Genomic DNA, 18,419 nt, shown 5'->3' with positions numbered 1-18,419 from the left:
ATTCCTTGGCACATTTGAACCTCTCTTTCATCATTCCGTATGTCATCGCCCAAGGGCTTGTTGTTGTTGAAAAGTTGTAGGTTCAAAGTGACCATTATACTTCAGCGTCATGTCTTTTAGGGGCAGGCATGTCCGACCCCAGTTTCATCATTGTGAATAATCTATTTGTTAACAGTAATAATAATAATGAATCTAATGTGACCCAAAAGTCTGTGGGTGAACTTTATTTGTTTCGATTCTTATTCTTTATTGTGAAAGAACGTTCCAGGAAATAACGACTAAATGATTGTTCATTTTCCTGTGCATGCGATATTGAAATCACCACAAAATGCATCTCATCGATATCTTGAATTGATACGAGGAATACTCACCCTTTCTTAAAGAGTAAATCTTCTAATAATGAATCTTTGAAATGGTCAGATAAAAAGTTGGATGTTCCTTTGTTAGAATGGAAAAATGAGACTCCCTTTAAATTAGAAATTCCGAACTGGTAAATAATAAAATTATTAAATATTTATACAGCGCAGTTTCTACAAAGCATTGACAGCGCTTTGCAGCGCTTGAAAGTTAAATAATAAAATAATAAGTATAGAATATCAATCAAAGTTCATTTCAAAGAAAGGTCTAAGCCACATTATCAAAACTCTTTAAGTCTTAAGCTTTGATTTTAAAGTGGTCAGTCTATCAGGATTCCTTCGTCAATCGGCTGTAACAGCAGAACCGAAAAGTGCCTGGGCACTAAAACAAATGGCCTCACCCGAACCCCCACCCCACCCCCCCCCCAAAAAAAATGCGCTCTCGGTTAGATGTAGAAAAAAACTTAGGTTCACCAACACACACATGAAAAACGAGTATCTTATCATTTTATATTGAACAGCTTGATATGGTGTGAGAGGGAAAATATTGTAATCCTTTAAGAAACAATTCAAGATGTCTCGGCTAAAGTGCATCTCCCCCCCCCCCCCGTCAAACACACACACACAAATATACCCGATCAATCTCCTGCACATCTCGAACCAGACCTTCGAGATCTTATAATCAATTTTGACCAACTTTCTCACCGGACGGTTCGGGTGGGACGGAAATCATGCAGATTTAGAATTGATATTACTGGCTTCTATGGCACGGTCCTCTGGCAAAGGAATTTAAAATTATCTTGGCAGGGCTATTTATCTGCTGCGGCAACTGATCGCTCACGAGCTGGTTCGTCGGGAACAACCATCTTGCACTGACCGATATTCGTTCTTGAATGATAAAGGTATGTAGCTTTCTAGTGTGATAGTCTCGGGGTAGTCGTTTGCTATGTAACAGTTTTTATCAATGATGTAACGGTACAACTTGTAGTCGGAACGATGCTCAGAGCACGTCGATGTGTACTTCGCTACTGATTTTGATGGCGGTTCATTTTTAACTAGTCGTTACGTAATTTTACCTGGTAGTTACTAAAACAAGGAATGGCCTAAAATGACCTAAAATGTCCTTAAATGGACTTAAATGGCCTTAAATGACCTAAAATAACCTAAAATTACTTTATATGACCCAAAATGATCTTGAGTGATTTCTGAAATGAGTTAATAACTATATGACCTTAAGTGATGTGAACGATGCGGCGTCTACAAAATCTGGATTGGACCGGACCAGATCGGATTGTTAGCATTTGGTTTTCGGTTTTGGTCAAAATTTCAAACTGGTTTTCCAAATTTTTTCCGGTTTGTCTTCGATCTGAGCGGGAATTAAGCGCCTCCACTAATTTCGAACAGCCGCTAAATGCAAATGTTATTGAGAGAATTGCGTGACAAACCAAATGTCGCTAAAATAATTACTCGTTTGTTGAATATCGTAGGGATCCGCAGGAGGTCGTGTATCTCGAATAGCGCTCGAAACTTTGACCTTGCAATGTGGAGCACTTAGGTCGGTCAGTTTGCGAACTATGGCTTCCAACGTGCCTCATGCGCCTGCAACGGAAGAAGCTCAAGAACCTTAAGAAGCAACTGTGGATTGTGTCGCGTTTTTCTTAACTGACTGATGAAATGATACGTACCTCTCGCTTACCTTCATCCTTAGTGGCAGTTACACAACACTCCTCGACACAGCCGTGAAAGTGACTATATGGGGTTTTTGGGCGAAAATACACCCAAAGGGGCTTACGCTCGATTTTGTTACGCAAAACAGAACACTCACAATTACCCCCAAACCTAATCACTAGTTTTTTTGTGTTGATAACATTAGATGATTGAAAATGGTTATCAAGAAGTCAGTTTAATGGCTTATTTAAACAAAGTTGAGCTGTTTTTTAACAAAACTGCTTCCTAAACAATCGTCAATAAAGCTGAATCTTCAGGACCATTTATTTTTGTGAACAGTGTTAATAGAGGCCAAAACATTTATCTAATTCAATCAACCCCCTTATGGAGAAAGACTGAGGCCTACTGATTGCATAAAACCATGGTTTAGGTTAGACCTCCTGTAAATAACCAGCCCTTCCTGTCTATGGGGCATTCTTTAATTTACAATTAGGATAATTTTTTAGTCTGCACCTAGGCTGTTTCACACGCCACTAGGTTCAGAAAGCAGTTTGATTTTCTCACTCTCTTTACAATAAACTGGCTGATTGCTTGAATTGTGACTTTTCCTGGTGAAATTAACACATGCCCATGAACAGAGTGCTACTTATTTCTGAACATGTAAAAATATATGAATCATCAAACAACGCAAAGCGTGCAAACTTGACATCATTATGCTTAGAAATCATGCACTGCAGTCACACATGATTACCCATGACCATGAGCATCCTTGACATGGTTCTAATATAACCAGGAGCTGATTTTGAAAATTCACTTGAAGCTTTTGGCCAATCAGAAAAGAGGTAGTGCATTTAATGTGTAATAATTAAGTTTAATACACACACTGTTTATGTTAAATGTTCCTTACACACCCCATTTAAGTTTATACATCACAATAATACACGGCAATAATTATTGCAATGTTTTTTGCATAAGAATTGTAGTTAAAGATGCTTAATTTAGTTATCCAAACCAGTTTTAGTCAAGCTAACCAGTTATTGTACCCATAATCATTAACAACTTATTTGTTACAGTGTATGCCAATGACAGAGGCAGTCAAGAAGTAGGCTTTTAGTTGATATTCAGGTTATTACAATTACTTTTTTTGTTTGTTTTAAACACTTGTAAGCGTGAATGCCGATGTAGTTTCCTTCTATTTTTTATATTAGGTTTCATGTTATTAAATTTTAATTTAAAAATATGGTTCTTCCTTCATGTTGGCTCTTTGGTCTTTTGTATTATGGAAAAACCTGAGTGTCTGACTTGCAGTGGATATTTACCATGCTTCTTTGTGGTTTGGTAAATATCCACCACTAGCCATGTCCACTTCAGTGAAGAGTTGTTAATTTTTACCAGCTTGTGTTGCAATGGTATCATACAGATTGAATGTAGCTTGAATGTGATTCTTTTAATTTATCAGTCCTGTTGAGAAAAGTCTCAGTTAATAAATTATTTATTTTCAGGTAAATGATCAAAATGCCAGGGCATTTACAAATCCGATCCTATCACAGTCCAGACTATGAGGAATGCAGAGAGATCTTTTCTCAAGGGATGCAGCAACTTATCAGCATTACCACCTGTCTCATTTTTTCAAATCTGTTCTGGTACATTACCATGGTAACCATTTTTGCTGTCATGGCCTCTTTCAAGTGGTCTATCTTGCCTTTGGTAGCATGTTTGTTCCTCTCTCTTATTTTATGGGCTCTTTTGTATGTCGTCATCTACCTTCAAATATGGAAGATCATCAACTTTTGCTTAAAAACAGACTTGTTGGACGTTGAAAAGACCTACATGTCTAACAAAGGCTGTCACATGTGGGTTGCTGAATGGAATGGTCAAGTTGTAGGAATGGTGGGACTCATTCAGAATGAAGACCACAAACCAGGAATAGCAGAGCTTCAGCGAATGTCTGTCTCCAAAAATTGTCGAAAAATGGGAGTCGCAAGCAAATTGCTTGAAGAACTTCTCAAGCATTCCAGGCAGCAGGGTCTTGAGAAAATTGTTTTGAAAACTTCAAATGCTCAAGGACCAGCTGTCAGACTCTATAGGAAGTTTGGTTTTAAGCTTATAGAAGGAAAACCTTTCATTCCCAACTTCATCTTTAAAAGTCTGATAATAATGTCTTTTGAACTTGAACTCTGATAGATTCAAAACACAAGGTTTAAAACTGCAGGTTGCAAGTTCAATTACACCTTCAGGTTAAGTTCCTTTACTCCAAGCCATTTTTTTAAATAGCAATTCAGACAGAATTTTTTTAGGTTATAAGGAAAAGACTTGAAGGTGACTTGGGTCAAATTCTTGATTCCTCCATGAATCCTTGAACCCTTTGTGGTTCTCAGCTAAGCTGGCCTAATTCATTCAAAGCTAAACTTCGAAACAAGAATTAAACATAACAGGAAAAGTATATCAAAAACATAACAAGAAAAGTATATCAAAAAATTTCTGTGTTTAATCTATGCAAAAACAGTCAACATAGCTATACCTTGGAAATGGTTGTGTCTCTTGTCGAATACTGAGTGTTACAAGGGATTCACAGTCTTTCATAAGGACATGACAGGACGGAAAACGCGTGCACTGTAAGTACCTCCCGTTGTCCCATACAAAGCCTTAGAAAACTTTTCTAAGGCATTGTATGGGACAACGGGAGGTACTTACAGTACACGCATTATCCGTCCTGTCATGTTAATCTAATGCCAATGAATCTTTGAAGATGTCCAATAAATAATAGGAATTTCTTTTATTAGGAAGGAAAAATTGGATTTGGTATATTTCTGTCATAATTGTCTATGAGATATCCTTGATCAAGATTTGTACCATAATGATGTGATTGATGAGCAAAGCTGAGTTATTGCCTTAATATAATCACATTTCTGCAGAGAGAAAATAATGTCACAAAAAAAAAAAAGGGGGTCGTTGTCCCTTCCTCCAATGCATATGTCAAAAATTATGACAGTCGTAATTTCTGTATGTCTGTCTTATATAGCATTTAACCCTTATTGATAAAGGTAATAGGACTGGGTGGAGTTCAATTCGGTCTGTAATCATATGAGTGATTAACAAAATCGGACGAGCGCAAAGCAGGAGTCCAGTTTGTTAATACGATTACAGAGAGAACTGAACGACACAAAGTACTGTTACCAATTAATCATAACAGTTACAATTTCCGAAAAAAGCAAATACATTTAGGACAAAAATTTTTGGTAGAGACAGTGACTATGGTTTAAAATCCTAAAATAAAATCCTCCATTTTAAAAATTCTCCTTTCTTTTTTAGGATTAGTGGTTGTTACTATATTATTGAGAATAATTCTGTGATTGGTGGATTTAACTGAGTGGACTTAGTATGATTGGCCGCTTTAACTGTCCGATTACAACTGAACAGAATGATTAGTGAAAAATAAAGCAGCTAATGCACCAATCACGTTTGAGGAAATTGTAATGGTAATGGTTATGATTAACATAATAATTCAATAGCGATTCCGCTCATGCGTTCTTTTAACGTGAAAGCAGTCATTTTCATTTGCAGCCTACCGACGTGATAGGAGTTTTCGGATTAGAAATTTAAGGATGCAATTATTGCTCTTCTTTGAACGAAAAATCCCTTTCACCTCGTCTTGTGATCGCAGAGACACCCCGTGATCCAAATTCGCCGACGAGAAATGCTTCGAACTACGTAACTGAAAGATGAATTTTTTTTGCACCGAAAATGACGAAATGTGGGGGTTCACACTTCTACTCTAACTGATCCCTGCTGAAAGGGTTAAATATTTCAGACGAGTGATCACACTTTGCTAATAGAATAACTTTAGGTATATATTATCAGTTTTTGACCGTCAAAATACAAATAAGCGGATATTGTTATTTTTATCTCTTACAGTAACAGCTACTTTGCGAGACTTTGTCAGCAGTAGCTTACCATTGGTAGTAGTAACTCAAAGTGGTGCAAACAAAACACATACTTTAGAAACAAATATTTTCAGTTATACTTAAGGAAAAAGTAAGTGAAGTATTATTATAATTGAAATAAATTATTATTATAAATGAAATATGGAAAGCCTATTTCTGCGCTTCTCACAATAACTAACTTATTGGCTCCCGCCGTTTTACATCGCCCTTTGTCATTTCCTCCCCTCATAGAATTCTCCAGGTTTGAATTTTCATATCATTAATATTGTTCTTCAAAGAAAAGCTGAATCAACGACAAAGCATCACGGGAGAATTTGCCTTACATGATATTGACGTAAAGGTATTCCTTTACCCATTTAAACCTCTCTTTCATCATTCCGCGTGTCATTGCCAAAAGGCTTGTTGTTGTTGAAAAGTTGTAGGTTCAAAGTGACCATTATACTTCAGCGTTACGTCTTTTAAGTGCAGGCATGTCTGACCCGAGTTTTACCATCGTGAATAATCTATTTGTTCAATAACAATGAATCTAGTGCGATCCAAAGCTCTGTGGGTGAACTTCATTTGCTTCGATTCTCATTCTTTATAATGAAAGAACGTTGCAGGAAATAACGACTAAATTATCTTTCATTTTCCTTTGCATGCGATATTGGGATCACCACAAAACACATCTCATCTTGAATTAATACGAGGAAAACTCACCCTTTCTCACTGAGTTAATCTTACAACAGTGAATCTTTGAAATGGTCACATAAAAAGCAGGACTTTCCTTTGTTAGAATGGAAAAATGAGACTCCCTTTAAAGTAGACATTCCAAACTGCCAAAGGATAAAAGTCAAACAGATACATTGAAATAACTGGTAAATAATAAAAATATTCAATATTGATATGGCACAGTTTCTACAAAGCATCCACAACAGTTTACAGCGCTTGAAAGTTAAATAATAAAATGATAAGTATAGAATATCAATCAAAGTTCATTTCAAAGAAATCTAAGCCACATTATCAAAACTCTTTAAGTCTTGAGCTCAGATTCAAAAGTGGTCAGTCTATTAAGATCCCTGCATCGATCGGCTCTAACAGCAGAATCGAAAAGTGCCTGGGCACTAATGTTCTCATCCTAACATCCCAACCCCCCCCCCCCACCCCCCAACAAAAAATGCACTCTTGGTTAGATGCAGAAAAAACTTGGGTTCAGCAACACACACACATGAAAAACGAATGTCTTATCGTTTTATTTGAACAGTTTGATATAATATGAGAGGAAAAAATTGTAACCCTTTGGGAAACAACTCGATACTCAACTCGGCTTAAGTGCTTCTCCCCCCCCTCCCCCCCTCCCACACACACACATACCCGATCAATCTCCCGCACAGCTCGAACCAGACTTTCGAGGTCTCATAGTCAATTTTAACTAGTTTTCTTACCGGTCGACTCGGGAAATCTTGGAGATTTAGAATTCATATCACTGGCTTTTATGGCTCGGTCCTCCGGCAAAGAAATTTAAAACCTCAAATTGTCTTGGCAAGGCTATTTATCTGCTGGGGCAACTGATCGCTCGCGAGCCGGTTCATTGGGGGACAACCATCTTGCACAGACCGATATTCGCTCTTGAATGATAAAGGTACGTAGCTTTCTAATGTGGTAGTCTCGGGATAGTTGTTTGCTATGTAACAGTTTGTATCAATGATGTAACGGTACAACTTGTACTCGGAACGATGCTCAGAGTACGTCAATGTGTACTTCGGTACTGATTTTGATTGCGGTCATTCCGATCGTTTTGCTCGAAAGAAGTAAAATTACACAGTCCCATAATCTTATAAGGTATCAAAAATGAAACTTTCAGATTACGTGCTGCGACGGTTTAAGTAAAATTTGATGGCGAGCCACCCATTCCACATACGCACGTAAAGAGGAATGTAATGTCTTTTTTTCATTTCGGTCCTGTCTTCAGTGAGTTGCGAACCGTTGAATAATTCTTTTACTCCTTCCTTTTACCTTTTTCATTTTTATTTTGTTCGTTCAGTAACTTTAACGTCGAGTCTCTGGTATGAAACGACAACCAGCTGAAGCCGCCGTCCGTATCTGTTGTTTTATGAAGTCGTGGCGTAATTTTATTACAATTCTCCTGGGCAATTACCAAAATAGATAACAGTCACGATTACTCCCAGACCTAATCGCTCGTTTATTTGTTTTGATAGCACCAGATGATTGAAAATGGTTATCAGAAAATTAGTTTAACTCCACGGCCGGGTTATTAAGACAAAATTTAGTCGTTGTTTAAAAAAACCGCTTCCTAAACAATTGTCAAATTAAGCTGAACCGTTTATCTGTACATTAATTTTTGTGAGCAGTGTTAATAGGAGCCCAAACCTTTATGTAATTAAATCAACCCTATTATGGAGAAAGCCTGAGGCCTACTGATTGCGTAATACCTTGGTTTGGGTTAGACCTCCTGTAAATAACCAGCCCTTCCAGTCTATGAGGCATTCTTTAATTTGCAATTAGGATAATTTTTCAGTCTGCACCTAAGCTGTTTTCACACACTACTAGATTCAGATAGCAGTTCAATTTTATTACTCTGTTTGCAATAAACTGGCTGATTGCTTGAATTGTGACTTTTCCCAGTAAAATTAACACATGCCTGTGAACAGAGTGCTACTCAAATTGACAAATAGGAAATGGGGCAGCTTAGTTATTATGCTTTTCCAAAGCTGCACCTCACCTGTATAGAGAACTTTTCAAACAGTTTAGAAGTTCACACCATGGCAGTCAAATGTTTCACAAAGTTTGCTAAATATATGCTCTTCCTTGAAGAAGTCAAATTATTGACTTGTAGAAATGTATGGATATCACAGTGAGAATGGGTCTATTTCTATGCAAAAGCTTAATACTCAAATTTAATATATACTTAAACAGTGGATATGGTTAAAGGCGTGCTTTGATTGGCTACTCAAACTCTGAATATCCTATGCTTAATTCACCTCTGAGCAACACACATAGGATTTTTACCCAAAGGTGATATCATTGAAATTGTTGCAGGTATAAATGAGTTAAGATCATCTTTTTGTGTTGTGTTATTTCACTGTTTCAGTGTATACTAATAAAAATAACTCCTCACTCCTGTTTCACTGAAAATTTGTTTCAGCACAAATAATTGTAAACAATGATTGGATGAGGTTTTTTTTATATCCAGAATAATCAAGGTCGAGTTAGGGGTTATCAACCCTTACTAAGACCTTGATTATTCTGATTATCAAAGAAACCGAATCTGAAAATATGTTTCATCATACATTGAATAAGGGGAAAAAATGGTCACGAAAGTAAGTGGAACTGATAATTTATTTCTAAACATGTAAAAATATACAAATCATCAAGCAACACAAAGCATGTGAATTTGACATGATTACCCTTTGAAATCATGCACCGCAGTCATATATAACATGACTACCCATGACCTTGAGCATCCTTGACATAATTATTATATAGCCAGACACTGATTTTGAAAATTCAGTGTAAGCTTTTGGCCAATCAGAAAAGAGATAGTGCATTGAATGTGTAATAATTAAGTTTAATGCACACACTGTTTCATATGTTATATTTAAATTGACATGTCACAATAATACATCGCAATAATTATTACAATGTTTGTTGCATAAGAATTTTAGTTAAAGATGCTCAATCTAATTGTTCAAACCAGTTTTAGCCAAGCTAACCAGTTCTTGTACTTGTAATTGTTAACCAGTTATTTGCCACAATGTATGTCAATTACAGAGGTGGACAAGAAGTAAGCTTTTAGTTGATATTCAGGTTATTACAATTAATTTTCTGTTTGTTTTAAATACTTTAAGGCTGAGTACCAATGTAGTTTCCTTCTATTTTATATTGAGTTGTGTTATTAAATTTAATTTAAAAATATGGTTTTTACTTTGTATTGGCTCTTTGGTCTTCTGTTTAACAGAAAAACCTCAGTGTCTGGCTTGGTAAATATCCACCACAAGCCATGTCCACTTCAGTGAAGAGTTGTTAATTATTACCTGCTTGTGTTGCAATGGTGTCATAAAGATTGATTGAAACCTGAATGTAATTCTTTTCTTTTAACAGTCTTGTTAAGAAAAGATTCAGTCAATGAAAATTTTTTTTCAGGTAAATGATCAAAATGCAAGGGCATCTACAAATCCGATCCTATCACAGTCCAGACTATGAGGAATGCAGAGAGATCTTTTCTCAAGGGATGCAGCAACTTGTCAGCAGTATCACCCATCTTATCTTTTCAAATCTGTTTTGGTACATTACCATGGTAACCATTTTTGCTGTCATGGCCTCTTTAAGGTGGTCTATCATGCTTTTGGTAGCATGTTTGTTCCTCTCTCTTGTTTTATGGGCTCTTTTGTATGTCTTTATCTACCTTAAAATGTGGAAGTTCATCAACCATTGCCTAAAAACAGACTTGTTGGACATTGAAAAGACCTACATGTCTAACAAAGGCTGTCACATGTGCGTTGCTGAATGGAATGGTAAAATTGTTGGAATGGTGGGACTCATTCAGAATGAAGACCACAAACCAGGAATAGCAGAGCTTCAGCGAATGTCTGTCTCCAAAACTTGTCGAAAAATGGGAGTCGCGAGCAAATTGCTTGAAGAACTTCTTAAGCACTCCAGGCAGCAGGGTCTTGAGAAAATTGTTTTGAAAACTTCAAATGCTCAAGGACCAGCTGTCAGACTCTATAGGAAGTTTGGTTTTAAGCTCATAGAACAAAAACCTATCATTACCAACTTCATATTTAAAGACATGGTAATAATGTCTTTTGAACTTGAACTCTGATAGATTCAAAACACAAGGTTTAAAAATGTAGGTTGCAAGTTCAATTACACCTTCAGGTTAAGTTTCTTTACTCCAGGCCATTTTCCTAGGTGGCAATTCAGATGGTTTTTTTTTTAGGTTTTAAGGAAAAGAATTGAAGGTGACATGGGTCAAAGTTTTTATTTGCAACCATGCCAACTTTCTTCTACCACCCCACCCATCCCACCCCCAGTCAACATAGCTGTACCTTGGAAATGATTGTGTTTCTTGTCAAATACTGATTGTTACAAGGGAAACACAGCCTTTCATAAGTACTTAGTCTAAATGCAATGAATCTTGAAAGAGGTCCAATAAATATTAGGAAAATAAAAAACAATTGTGTTATAATTGTCTATGAGATATCCTTGATCAAGATTTGTACCATAATGATGTGATCAATGATCAAAGCAGAGTTGTTGCCTTAATACAATCACATTGCCGTCACATTCCAAACTACTAGTTAACAGAAGTCAAACAGGTACAGTTTACATATTGAAGGTGCATTGATAATGTTAGTAATGCGTATCAATCATGTCAAATGCCTAGAAGGTCCCTGTGGGAGTCCTGCCTCACCCTGACAGCAGAGCCGAAAAGGGCCTGGGTATTAAATTATGGATGCATGTTGACTCAAATCTTGGGAAGAGTAATAAATACCCTCACCCCATCCCCAGTCACATGCACCACAAACCCCACCCTCTCTTAACAAAGAATAAATATACTTTTAAATAAGGCAGAGAACAGGGTACAACTACAAACATTACATGTGTAAACTTATTGAAGAGGCCATTTAGGTCTCTTAGGAAGATGCAATATTTGAGTGAAACCTACCCCTATGGCTTCCTCCAGAATTCTTTTTCGCCATTTAGAGGTTTCTTGATAAAAGGGGTCCGTCAGAACGAAATATTACATGATAATAATTTCAAGAGAGGTTATTTAGTAAATTTCTTATTATCCTATTTTGTGAAGCCTGATACGTACGATAGGAGAAGAAAAATCCTAACTCTTTGAGCAACAACTCAGGATGTCGGTGCTCCTTCTCCGACCACACAGCGCCCTTCATCCCACCCCTAGCCTTCCCTATGCACCCCAAGCATTCCCCTATAAAGCTGGCACCAGACCCTCGACGTCCCACATGAGGTAATGAGACATGAAATTGATATTCTGTAGACTCTGCTCCTGGATTTTCCCTCGAAAGTTCAGACGGAAATTTGCAAGATATGAAGGTTCTTAATTTACACATTAGTGGCTTTTATCGCACAAATCTTTGAGAAAGGGTTTCGAAAGCTCAAATTGTCACGACAGACAGCGGCAGTTAGTCGCGCGTTGGTTAATCGTGCAAGGACCATCTTGTACATATCGAGCACCGTTGGAGAGCGTTTGGTCAGTGCTTTTCAAGAAGGGTCAAAACGGTCATCCAAATCTTTGAAAAGCTTCTTACTACGACGAACATCAAATTTGACCTTCTCGAAAACCCCGGTCTTAAATTACATACTAAAAAAAACCAGTCATTGCGATTGTCCATGAGAACCACTGAATATGCGACAAATACGTACAAAAAGTTATTCTACACGTTCAGAATAAATCAAATTAAATTTACCTATGGTAAAAGGAAAAAGGAACGGATTAATTTTTGCAGAATGTTCCGTCAAATTTTGCCAATTTCTGCCGCTTCCACCGCCACAATGAAAATAACGCTACCGGCAATGAGACGCAATCTGAGTGCGCAAACGCCTGTAATAGTTAACATACTAACCCTAGACTACTTACACAAAAGTATGATTAGTAAAGCCACTTGCTATATAATTCGATTACTTACGCTACTTGCAACATTTACAGCTTTGACATTACCCACCTTTGGTTTATTGCATTGCTACATTATTTTCTATAATAAGCCGGGGAAAATTGCAAAATCAAGTCAATGAACAATGTTCAATTTTCCATTGCGTATGGAGTTTGGTTTGAAGTTCAAGAATATTGGGGTTCTCAGAAAAAACCTTACACGAATAATCATATTGTTCCATAAGAAGCAAGAGAAGATCCAGTCTGTGCTTTTGGATGGAGGTCAACGAAGCTATTTCATCAATTCAATTGAATAAGAACTTCTGTCCTGAGGACTCACATTCAATTTGTGTATATCGTTAAATTCCTTTATGTTATTTGAATATGTTGAAATAGAGACATCAGACTCTAGAAATGTGTTCGTTATGGAATCTGCCCTGGAGCAGAAATTGCAATGATCGTTGGTTGCAATATCAAATTTCTTGAGTTCTCTTATGATAATGATTATTTTGTGTAATATTTTAAATAAAAATTGCCTGCCATTCGTCGTCGTTAGTAATCTGATATATCTTGGTAAAATTGCTTCTCCAGTCGAGAAAATTTTTGGGGTGGGTTCTGACACAGAGCACTCATTCAACAAAAAACAAAATTTAACTAAAACATTTTTTTTCTCTATAATATTCAATAGTTTGCACAGAATGAAAACTATCATTCCGATCTATTTCACTTGTCTCGTCGCCACTTCGAGAAATTCCATTAAAATCTTTGGATTTTACAGCGTTTTCTCTTTGTTTACTCGTCCTCTTATTGTTCGTTAGGAGTTTCAAAGTTGACGTTTCGAGGGTTAGCCCTTCGTCACAGCGAATGGAGAAATCGTGGGTTGTGTGTGTGTGTGTTTTTTTTATGCAGAAAATGGAGCTACACTATTTCAACCTCCCATTAACCATCCCCCCCTCCCCCCCTTTTGTTGTTTAATGACCAGTCCCTTACCAGGGCACATTGTAGGGTTCTTAGTGCGTTTTCTCGCTTCTTAAATAATAAAGCTCTTAAATACCTGCAGTTTCGTTTTGTTAAACCAATAGGTAATGTCAGCAGAGTTGAACTGAATCTGGGGTCATTGTTGATCAGCAAAAGAAGCTTTGTTGAAAATATTCTGTTCATTTTGAAAGAAATAGAATATGTGTATTACACTTCAGTAAAAGGAAATGATTCTTTTTAGTACGTTAGGAATGTTATATACGTTATAATGTTGATTCCCTTCAGGGATAAAAAATAAATGACGAGAAGTTTAAGTTCTTATACGTTTAAGTAAATTGACTGGGAAATAGCTCTTGCATTTTTCTTTACACTGACGTGAGACTGTTTGTGTCATTCGCTCTGACAAAAGGCTATAACGCTTAAAACGTCTGCTTATTAACTCTTTACGGTGTTCAATTTACGTTATCAACTCAGTTGATAAAGCTAAGTTATCCTTTTAAACTTCCCCAACGACGCAGCACCGCAGTTTCTCTAGAAAATTGCCCCCTTCATCCTCGAATAAACCTGTCTGTCTACAAGCTTTGCTATTTATTTGCTGAGAAGTGGAAATCTATCAAAGAAACCAAGTTAAACATGATATTCTAGGCGAAAAGAATGCCACAAGAAAGTACCTCCCGAACAGAACGCCATTTTCCTCGGAGATAACTAATTTCCTTTAGTAACGTAAGATCCTTTAGGGAAATTGAATTAATATGATTTTGATGGAAAGATAGGTTTTGATATCACCATGAGTTTTCAATTTGTATAACACCTGTTTGTTATGTCGGTCAAAATTGTGGTAAAAAAAATGAAAAAAAATACAATAAAACCCTAATCAAGATCCTTAAGGATGAGAAGCGATGTATTGAAATTAAGAGCTAGATCGAGTCTGAAACAAAAAAACTTTTATGTTTGAGAAAAATTCTTTCATTACGCAATTGATCTCCTATGTTGAAAGCTTGTTTTTTTTGTATTGTTTTGTTTTGCATTTCTATTATAATTCTTCAAGCCATATCAAAAGTGGAAAAAAAGTATCACAATTAAGAACTGAAGAAAAGCTAATTTTCGGGAGTTCATTGCTTTTTAGGTTGCAATCTTCTCTACACAAGAAATTGCCATCAATGGCAACACCACGTCCACCTTACTTTTTACTAGACGTGCCCGAAACTGTGCGGCAAAGTCAGTGTGTTCTGCGGCATTTTGTAATAACCACGCATTTTGAAATAATTTACGCATAGTCATATCTCGTCACTAAATTCAAAAATATAATTTTTTTTTCTTTTTTGCTTAGATGCTTTTATGATAAAGTGGAGATTAGTACAATTCCGTCAAGATGTTATTACAAATTGCGTAGACGGACGATTATTACATGTCGGAGCTCTAATTACGAAGTGTGTAGGTCGTATTTATTACAAAATGCCGCAGCTGTTTTAACAAAATGAGTAAGTGATTACAAAATGCATACTTATGCCAAAAAAAAGCCGCAAGACACGATGAATTCGAATTGAAATCGGCTTATCAAGATTATTATTTTCTTACATGTATAAGACTAACGACAACTTTATAGATCTGTTAGCTCGTTTTTGACAAACAGATATATGAAAGCTTAAACTAAGGATGTATTCAAAGGGATGTACATGCCATGGTGACTGGTTCTTGCGACTGGAAAAAAAAAACCCACATTAATTTGGAGTACGTATGATGCTATCATCGAAGCAAAATATGGAAACATGTGTCATTGATCGATCAAAAAAAAACTGTTCCTAGCTTCCAGCAAAAATATTTGATGCGTTATTCTCATACCGTTTTCATAGAAGCATTCTTAATTCGCCATCAAGTATCCCTGGTAACCACTACCTCACTCATAAAACCGAAGTGCCCAGTTCTCCACAAGCTATTCTTCAATTGAAGGAAGTTTGAGGACTTTGAGTTGATCGTTCCTGTGACAAGTGAGGAAAACATTTAACAGTTAAGTGTATATAAGAATTTACCCTAACTTTCCCATGGCTTAGCTAAAACGGTGTTACTGGCGATTCCAGGTTTTAGACTGATATATTGGATAACGCCCAAGAGCTAGTTTCCTTTAAAACGCATTCAATCGATGGCAAACGGTAAAATAACAAATAAAAGGTTAAGATTTAACGAAAGGGCAACCTTTTAATTACGTCGTCTCTGACCCGGCTCTGAAGCCGAGGGAGGGAACATTGTGGTTTTGTTTTTCTGTCGGTTTTTGTGTTCCTGAATTTTCTTTTCAATAAGTATAAATAAATAAATTAACAAGACTCTCAGAAACGTTCAGAGGAGAAGCTTTGGTAGCCTGATTGGTTGTTGCAGGCAGAATAAATACGCAGCTATGGAATATCAAGCCTTCTACCAAGTGCTGGGTCATAGATCGACCAAATAAGCGCGTAAAACGGATCAAGTACTTTTTGCAACTGTCCCATTTGGCTAAGCTAGCCCATCTGTTTGTCGTTTTGTGTTCATGCAGGGAGTGACTAATTGTTTGCTGAATGTATCTTTTTCTCTGTAGTTGCTCAAGATGTCTATTCTAGCAAAGTTCTTCATTTTTGTGTTGTTAAGTGGCATGGTTTTGGGCGGAAAAATCCTTGATGATTCGCTTGAAGGTGGTGAGCTTTTCTTGTGTTGTTTTTTTCTATCACAATTATTAGAAAGGTATGTGTTATTATCAGCCAATGAGAACTTAAAGTGGAAAAAAGAAACAGTAGTCTCGTCCAGTAGTCTAAGAAATCGTTCTTTATTCGTAAAGCCACGTTATCTTTTTTAAAAGATTCAGTCAGAGCAACTCAACTGGATGTATTCAAATAATCTTAAAATCTATAGCTAAACTCATTCGTTTATCAGCAGAAACACACCATCAGGAGAAGCGACTGGCATGCATGTTCGATTGTGAGGAAGGACCGTTTTGTTCCTCTGGGCTCCCCCCGACAGGTGACTCCTGTTTCCAACCGTGGGAAGTCTGTTGTCAGATGGTGAGGTTTCTATAAGTGTCACATTGCAGAGAAAACGAACCAACCAACTTAACTGGTCAAATGGGTTTAAAGCGAGATTCGACTGAGTCCCGTAAGACCAAGCTAGAGCCATCACTAAAGCCAATCAGGACAATGAAAGAGACCAAAAAGAACCCATGGGAGCCCACTATGGTTTTTTTTTTGGTGCAGTTGGGTTGCACGAGTTACAATGACCATTTACTAGAATCGAAACAAAATCATTAGCCAATCAAAAAAAAAATGGAACATATCACAAGGAGCTTTTGCAAAATCAAAGTAACGATAAGCACATTAGCTGGGAAGCAGGTATATGCGAGTGGTCTACTAGCTTTTAGTTTGAGATATTTATTCATCGATAGCTTTGTTTTACAAGTTGCGTTTATGTTACCTGACTCTCGTCTTTCATTTTGTTTTCACAGTGAGAAGTCATTTCCATATGACATGAGGCTATTTAGCTCTCTCAATCAGTAAACGAGTTGAAACTGTAGTCGTTTTGACCAAATAAAATAAAAGCATGTAAAACGCTGATGTCGTTCGCTGGATGCTTGTCTTTTTAAATCACCCAACAGCGCTCTCCTTCCCCCCCCCCCCCCCACCACAGGCGTAGAGGGGTCAAATATTTTCAAAATTCGTCTTGGTCCATATATAACAGCATAAAAAACAACGAGGCTGATATCAAGCCATCTTGACCGCACAAACTTGGCCACTATCTCAAAAACTAATGAAAGACAAAGAAATGTCTTCACAAAGCAAAAACGTATCAAAGATTGTAGAACAAAAATGTATTGAAGAGAGCAGAAAAGTATTTTTTGTCACGAATGTGTTAGGAACGGTACGTCTCCTGTCTTAGAATTAGTCAGAGTTCAGCAACAAATATCGATCATCTCGAATCGCAAACATTTGTTCAAAGAAGATACGTTTATGGTATGTAACTTTGGCGGGTGGATTGTGTTAAAATTAGTAGTACCAAATTGAATGGCTCACTATTGAATTGCTCACCAAATTGGATGGGTCACCATTGAATGGCTCACTTTAAATTGAATGGGTTTCTACCTAGCTAATTGGTGGCTCACCGCACATTGAATGCTGGGCCTAACGCAAGGAGCCTGAGGTATACTCGGTGCTAGCGGTCCCCTCGACCACCTGTAGAAAAAACGTTTTCTTTCATATTTTTCCCCTGAAAAGGATTTAGGACACATGTTTCAGAATAAGTCGCCACCTGCCAGAATTTATTTTTGGCCAGTCAATCCGTGTGGACAGCTATTATACCGTATTTATTTGGCTATAAGCCGAGCGATTTTTACACAAATTCACGCCAATATTTAGTAAAATTTGATCTATAGAAGAGGGTTCGGCCTATAGCCGAGATTTTTCCTAAAACAAAACTTTTTCGACTTATTAGAAAAATGATAAATGAGCACGAATTGGTTTATAAGCCGAGCGAAAATAAATAAAATAAACTCAGGGTACAGCATGTTGGTCATAAACTTTTTTATTTTGTGGTGGCTCTTAAAGGAGCCGTTTGTTTGTAGTTGAAGCGACCTGTTCTTACTGCTCGTCGCCCTACTGTCGGTATCGAATTCATCATCCATTTCCTCATCTCAGATTGTTTACTTAGTGGCGTTTACTAAGTTTTATTGACTCGGTAGGATCACATTAAATTCATGTTGACTGTGATATGTCGCTTTCAGTTCAGTAGCCTAAATTAATATTAATTAATTATCGGTTAACGCTGTGCGATTACGTGTGTTTCCGGAGAGATCAATCTTTCCTTCTTATACTTTTCGATCCTTCTAAATATTCATGA

The 18,419-nt window shown here is 37.0% G+C and overlaps 2 protein-coding genes and 1 long non-coding RNA gene across 3 annotated transcripts; all 3 read left to right on the top strand.

Annotated features, from left to right (window-relative positions):
* Positions 1–985: 985 nt before the first annotated feature.
* On the top strand, positions 986–4,607 carry LOC131780468 (N-acetyltransferase 8-like). Its single transcript, XM_059097074.2, has 2 exons — positions 986–1,258; positions 3,527–4,607. Exon 2 carries the CDS (start codon positions 3,531–3,533, stop codon positions 4,203–4,205), a length of 675 nt encoding a protein of 224 aa, XP_058953057.2. The 5' UTR covers positions 986–1,258; positions 3,527–3,530; the 3' UTR covers positions 4,206–4,607.
* Positions 4,608–7,336: 2,729 nt separating this feature from the next.
* Positions 7,337–11,141, top strand: LOC131780443 (N-acetyltransferase 8). The gene is made up of 2 exons (XM_059097051.2): positions 7,337–7,589; positions 10,112–11,141. The coding sequence occupies exon 2, from the start codon at positions 10,116–10,118 to the stop codon at positions 10,788–10,790; it is 675 nt and encodes a 224-aa protein (XP_058953034.2). The 5' UTR covers positions 7,337–7,589; positions 10,112–10,115; the 3' UTR covers positions 10,791–11,141.
* A 4,369-nt stretch (positions 11,142–15,510) lies between these two features.
* On the top strand, positions 15,511–17,098 carry LOC131780417 (uncharacterized). Its single transcript, XR_010717445.1, has 4 exons — positions 15,511–15,572; positions 16,135–16,228; positions 16,470–16,594; positions 17,032–17,098. It is a non-coding gene; the product is annotated as an uncharacterized lncRNA (long non-coding RNA).
* Positions 17,099–18,419: the final 1,321 nt, after the last annotated feature.

The sequence above is a fragment of the Pocillopora verrucosa genome, chromosome 5 (assembly GCF_036669915.1).
Source record: "Pocillopora verrucosa isolate sample1 chromosome 5, ASM3666991v2, whole genome shotgun sequence".
NCBI classification, from domain to species: domain Eukaryota; kingdom Metazoa; phylum Cnidaria; class Anthozoa; order Scleractinia; family Pocilloporidae; genus Pocillopora; species Pocillopora verrucosa.
The sequence above is the reverse complement of the archived record's forward strand: the minus strand, read 5'-3'. Positions and strand labels throughout refer to the sequence as shown.

What these genes read in the sequence shown, in the direction of transcription:
- LOC131780468 (XM_059097074.2), top strand. Translation starts at nt 3,531, where the DNA reads ATGATCAAAATGCCAGGGCATTTACAAATCCGATCCTATCACAGTCCA.
- LOC131780443 (XM_059097051.2), top strand. Translation starts at nt 10,116, where the DNA reads ATGATCAAAATGCAAGGGCATCTACAAATCCGATCCTATCACAGTCCA.